This window comes from Macrobrachium rosenbergii, chromosome 49, assembly GCF_040412425.1.
Source record: "Macrobrachium rosenbergii isolate ZJJX-2024 chromosome 49, ASM4041242v1, whole genome shotgun sequence".
Lineage (NCBI taxonomy): Eukaryota > Metazoa > Arthropoda > Malacostraca > Decapoda > Palaemonidae > Macrobrachium > Macrobrachium rosenbergii.
The window spans coordinates 38,826,683-38,833,172 of NC_089789.1; the positions used below are offsets into that span (position 1 = coordinate 38,826,683).

General features: G+C 35.8%; 1 protein-coding gene across 2 annotated transcripts in view; it reads right to left on the reverse strand.

The window, feature by feature from the left end:
- The window catches only part of rad50 (DNA repair protein rad50), a 35,221-nt gene extending 28,731 nt beyond the window's left edge, over nt 1-6,490 (reverse strand). The window contains exons 1-6 of one of the 2 annotated variants that reach the window (XM_067093140.1): nt 6,101-6,490; nt 3,556-3,711; nt 2,643-2,747; nt 2,086-2,252; nt 603-701; nt 100-212 (exon numbers count right to left, since the gene is read on the reverse strand). In XM_067093140.1, coding sequence (XP_066949241.1) covers nt 100-212; nt 603-701; nt 2,086-2,252; nt 2,643-2,747; nt 3,556-3,684 — 613 coding nt within the window. In that variant the 5' untranslated portion in view covers nt 3,685-3,711; nt 6,101-6,490. The remainder of the gene's footprint in view (nt 1-99; nt 213-602; nt 702-2,085; nt 2,253-2,642; nt 2,748-3,555; nt 3,712-6,100) is intronic. The other variant, XM_067093141.1, reaches the window with a different exon arrangement.

Sequence of the window (6,490 nt, forward strand, 5' to 3'; positions counted from 1 at the left end):
ACAAGAGAACATTTCAACAAAAAAATTGACAACATGAATGACTAATCCATTCTTTCTTTACCAAGGTCAACTTGACTCTCGATAATATTTACATCTTACCTTCCTTCATGGATTTCCTGAGCTTCTTGATGTTGTCAAGGCACTTGATGTATCTGGTTGCATTGAAAATTGCATCAAATTTATCCTTTACTTTCTTTCCTTCATCAAGAGGCCTGGAAAATAATAAAATACATTAAATTAATTTCCACTAGGATTTCAATATAACATTCTTTACATTGGTTTTTAGATAATTTTACTTAGCTGATAGCATACTGTAGTGCAGATTTTACTATGTACTGCAATTATTCCATACACACTTGAGTTTTGTTATATAAAAAAAATACGCAAAAAATTGGAGACAGAAAAGTTAGTTGGCCAGCCAGGTGGGACGAGAACTAAATAAACAGATAAAAAACTACTGTAATGTCAAAAAGCAACAGAGAAAGTGGTTAATACGGAAGTAATGTCAAAAAGCAACAGAGAAAGAGTCTGAAGGATACAGAAAAGACCTTTCATATCTACTGAAAAATATGATTTATACATGTCACTAATACAGTACTTACCAAGAGGAGTCTTCCTGATGGCAAAAAATTACATTTTCAAGAACAGGCTTTGATACTGCTAAATATTCTGCCATCGTACCTTCAAACTCTGCACATTTGCTGTTGAATGAGAGAAAAAGAATCATGACTCAAGTACACAAAAGAAATACTTCATTTTGCCAAATCTCTCAAAAAAGATACCCAATGTTTCAAGCACTGAAATGGAGAAATCTCTCCAATGAAAGCACCCAAAACATCATAAGAATTCTAAGGAGCTAAGTTAGCTCAATAAGCCCGCATTCAGTAGCTGCATGAACAATTTTACATGCCTCGACAACGCCTTATCATTAAAACACACTCATAAAATGATACATGTACTGCATAGTGATGGAAAAGAGTATTAGTTGAACACAACCTGATTCCCTCACTCACTTGAAACCCATATTAAAAAAAATGGCCTAATGAATTGATCAGAGTTATTTTCGTGGTTTTGTTGAAGTCTGTATATATATCATTAACAATAATGTGTAGTTCTGAGTCCATACCATGTTCAGCCTTCTACAAATCTCCTGACCATATCTCAAGAGAGTTTTGCATATCTATCATCATTCTCACCAAATTACATTTCATGGTTAAAAACTACTTGCCCAAACATTAATTAGTTTTATCAATTAAATGTCCCCCTTTGATTTTGTAAATAATGGGAACTTTTGTATACTATAATAACTGTTCAGCCTGCATACATGAAACCTGAACTGCAGAAATTCATGCACGTGCACAAGACCAACGTATATACTGTACTGTATATCATACGGTGTAAGCATAAATACTGGCTTTAAATATATTAACGTAGAAAAGGATATTTCAAAAGCATGTATTATTTGATGATAACCACAATACAGACACCAACCTACTTACGATCATTCGCTTTACAAACATTCTGAGATACGAACAAACAAGGCCACAAGTTAAAATTGCATTCGGAACGCTCCCCTTTGCCAACCGTAAGTTCAAATTTTGCTCTGCTTGCCTATTCTGCCTAGTAAGAAATTTTGCAAGAAGAGAACACAAGAAAAAAGAAGAACCTGTTCCTTTCAGCCCTTTCCTAATCATCCCAAGCATTCTCGTGATTAACTTCCCTGTATTCTTACAATCACGAAAAAGCTTATTCATACCCATAAAATATTCCTACTTATTTCTATCTTCCCGATTTACCTCATTCTTTAACGAATTCCCATTTTAGTATGCATTTTTGTCAATAAATGGCAGCAGTGTGCAATGTTTACTTTATGAACTTCCAATATCAGATGCTGCTCCTGAGAAATTCTATCCAAATTCATAACTTTCAAAGCATGGAAAAAATATTAATGCTGAACTTCAGTCCTACTGAAGCAGGTTGCTGGATATGTATACTGTATAACTGCTGTATACAGTATACTGAAATCATGTTATCATCATTAAAGCATTTAAAATGCCCAGATATTTATAAGGAACAGCAACTTACCTTGATATACTTTCACCCCTGCTGCCATCTGGACGTCTTTTAGTATATGTAGCATCCAGTGTTTTAACCTCCAACTTCTTATGCTTCTGAGTGACTTCTAGGGAACGACAAGCTTCAATTTCTTTACCATCAGCACTTTTGAAAAGAAGTCGAACTTGCCCATAAATCTGAAATAATGGCAATTTATAAGCTCTTCCCTTGTAATGCAAGTTACTGCATTCCATTTATGTAGGATGCTTCGGTGATTAACCCAAATCTCACTTACACAAGAGATTAGTTTGAAAAGCTAATATAAATTACGATATCAATTTTAATTTTCAGTTTTAGCATAATAGCCTGTTCTACTTACCATCTACGGTACAAACTCTCACTTTACTTTATCTGGCTAACGTACAGGTTCCTCATATAAGTGAATTTGAACCATAAAAAACAAACACAATCAATCATTCTAAATAAAAAATAATATATAACAACATTGGTAGGACAATGATACAGTACTCATTTTCAAATTACAATCACATAATGACACACAACTGTATCATCAACAAATTACTTACCTGACTTTCCATTGCCAGTTTTGGGTCATGCACAAATGATGCACCCCTGCCGCACCCAGGAGGCAGTTCTCCTGCAGTGATGTACTTAAGGCACTCGATGACTGTCTGTGTTTGAATGGATGTACAGTATTTATTTGCAGGTTTATATAAAAAACATAATACAGCACATTTCAGATTACAAAAAGAAAAAGATATACCTTTACAAAAACGCACTGTGCATTGTATTAGAAAAGGGTAAAAAATGCTTAGGTGATGTTAAAACAATAAAGAGATTACAGAGATTAATAAAACTATCAAGCAATGAGATTTTAGTAAGTGTTATTAACTGCAGTAATGACTACAATAAAAAACATACAAGAAAAGTCACCTAGCCATATCCTAGGAATTACTGTGCACATTCAAGGAATTATTTCATCATTATTACTGCTTTTATCATTACGATGATAATCATGAATTTCTTTGTAAAACATGGAAATCACTATAACATATGGAAATGACCAACTTATAGCTGCTATAATCAAGATAAAGTGTTTAACCACTATCATGTTAGAGCCTTAAAAAACTCCTTTTCTAAAATGAATTGATGGCAAATAGTATAAAATCCAATACAGTAATGAATACTCATCTCATATTACTGTATAATAATGTATAGGCTAAATAAAATGATACTCAGCCTCAATGCTGAGTGTTACCATGATTGCTAATTACATTACCTTTTGCAATTACACACATAAGAAGTTTGGTCATATTGCTAGATGTAACAAAACTACTGGTATCTAATATATCATTGAACTGACTTTACTGCACCACACTGTACATATAATGAAATCAACCATCCTTTCCTCTCAAAAGTGAAGGGAAGGAAACCAGGATAATTATTAAGTTATCTACTGATACTTCAGCCTTTACTTACAGTTTTACCACACCCATTTTGTCCCACAATCAGGGTCAAGGGTGAGTAGAACACAACCTGCTGCTTGTCGTCTTTCTCAGGACCAAAGCTTCGAATCCCCTGTATCTGTATCGCCTTTATGGTGGACATTATGACATGCTCTTCAAGCTACAATGCCTGCAAACAGAAAAGCTACCTATTCTTAGTTATTCTTTGGACCTTTATAAAAACATTTCATAGAAGCCAATATCCAGTTGTACTAAAAGCTCTTTGCAGCATCCCTTTGGCCTCAGCTGCATTGTTTTACACACTTTATTTCTCATCTGTTCACTACGGTCTCCTTCTCCTTCCTTTTCCTAATTTAACTTTACCTTGCCCCAGTGTTCATCCATTAGGCTATTTCAAAAAAAACTTTCCAATGAGGCTCAATAAACTAATTTACAATAATAATAATAATAATAATAATAATAATAATAATAATAATAATAATACAGAAAAAAGCCTTCCCTCAAACACATTTTATAATGGAGCACAGCATGTAGACGGTGTTGGTGTCATATAATTTTTATACTTCCCTGAAAGTGATTACAAATTAGTGTCTCTCACCCAGTGACAACTCCAAATTGCCAATAAGACTGTATTTGGGAACACCAAATTTGGTAGCATATTACAAAAACACAAATTACCTATGAAGCATTATAAGAAACTTTATATTGGAAAATATGACTTTATCATTAGATGTGACATTCTTTCATCACTGGAAATGTTTAATTTAAGCTCATTACACAATTATGCCTAATAGCAATGGGGAACCAAAGTGGGAACCAGTATTTAAGCCTGAAGGTCAGAGGGTGGTCAAGGGTCAATCCTTACCTTTGAGGATACTGTACTGTCAAAGAGGACAACAAATAAGCAAGGTATGTTACTGGCTACCTAGGTCACGTTGACAGAGCCGAACAGGATGAAGGTCCACATGTGTCCTGAGTCAGGGGGAGGCAAGGTTATAATGCAGCCTTGTAGGCATATTCAGCTCTATGGGCCTTACTTAAGGTGCCCCTTCATTAGGTTAGGTTTGGGAGAGGGGTCAAGTTAGGATAGGGTAGGTTGCTACTTTTCATTTTCCCAAACCCGAAAACCCCAGTTCCCCAGTTTCGTGCCGACTCCCTTGTGGACAATAATTAGACTTTCGTTACATGGGTATTGCAGGCTAATGGTTAGGCCTGGATGGACAGATTAGCCTGACGTCAAAATTGTTGACGTAACTCCTGTACCATCAGAAAATTCAGCCATAGGCATTTTTAAGTTCATACCTGATTCACGACCTTACCTGCTACAGGCAATGGTAAAATATCTACTTGTAACATGTAATGGTAACTGTTACCTGCCTGAAACAGGTAACAGTGCCTATAACAGCTAACAGTAACACTTGTAACTGTTACCTGGGTAGAACTAAGTAAGAGCCCCGCATCGGGTATTACCTCGAAAATTGACTTCTCCTGTAGTATTTTAGTTCTTTATCAACAATTTACTGTTATTTTTGGGGTCGACTATAATTAACCTGTAAATTTACTGTTATTTTTGGGGGTCGACTGTAATTAACCTGTAAATTTACTGTTATTTTAGGGGGTCGACTGCAATTAACCTGTAAATGGACTGTTATTTTTGGGGGTCAACTGTAATTAACCTGTAAATTTACTGTTATTTTTGGGGGTCGACTGTAATTAACCAATAAATTTACTGTAATTTTTGGGGGTCAACTGTAATTAACCTGTAATTAGCCTCAGAACTGATACGTTTTTATATGCTGGCCATCCTGAAATGTTATTGCGCGTGTGCATTGTTATAGGGGAACTTTTGGTAAAAAGTACACTTTCATTCACTGGGGGGATTTAGGTTAGGTTAAGGTATGTTACATTCATATAGTTCCTTTTTTGGTATTTTTTAATAGGTTTCCTTAGCCAATCCCTTCTAAACATACGGCTCTTGCGCGGAACAGTTCCACAGGCTACAGTTCGTGCGGAGCTGTTACTTAGAAATACCGTTACCTGTTACAGGTAACGGTTACAAATAAACATAAATCTTTTGCATATATGAATAGCCTACCCTACAAACAAGGTTTCAATTATGATATTCTAAGACGTTAGGGAGAGCAGGCTACACGATAGGCTAAGGACATAGGCCTAAGCCTAAGGTCCTGAGTGCATTAGCACTAGGACCCTGCCGTAGGTTAAAGTAAAGCATATTTCCCAATGAGATCTCCATAGGCTTAATTATCAGCCTATATTACTGTTGTTAGTTGACCTAGGATACAAATGCAGGCCTGGGCCTACTGCATAGGCCTATTTCGCAGGTGAACAAAAATAGCCAGCAATATTAAAACCCTTACGTTGACATAACAGACAATTAAATCCTACGTGTTCCTGGATAAAATTTAATTAATCCTCGTACAAAAGCAAGCTAAAGTAAATGTTATTTAGGCCTACGCCTGATATCCCCACACTTTTCCCACTAGGCCTACGAAGGATAGGCCTAACTCAACTACAGCCAATAAAATTAAACCACTTACGCAAAAGTATATCTGCCTTGATTAAACCTTCGTTCTCCTGGTGGTTCAAACTATAAATGCACCGTGACAAGACACAGAATCACAGATAAGACATATCAGTTTCTCAGGAAGACATCATCGGGTTCCTGCAATAACATGTTCGGTTATTTCGCTCGGAATTATTCCCGCCTTCCAATGCTTCTCACGATGCCACAGTTCCAGAATCCCCATTTCTTCCTTTCTTTGCTGTACTAAGTTCTCACCATGATATGAATATGAATGTCTATGTATTGTTACCTATTATTAATGCAGGTTTTTACCGATGAGTATAGGCAAGACTTTCTACCATATAAATTGTGATTTTCTAGAATTTACACGATGCCACAGTTCCCCCTTTCTTCCATTCTTCAC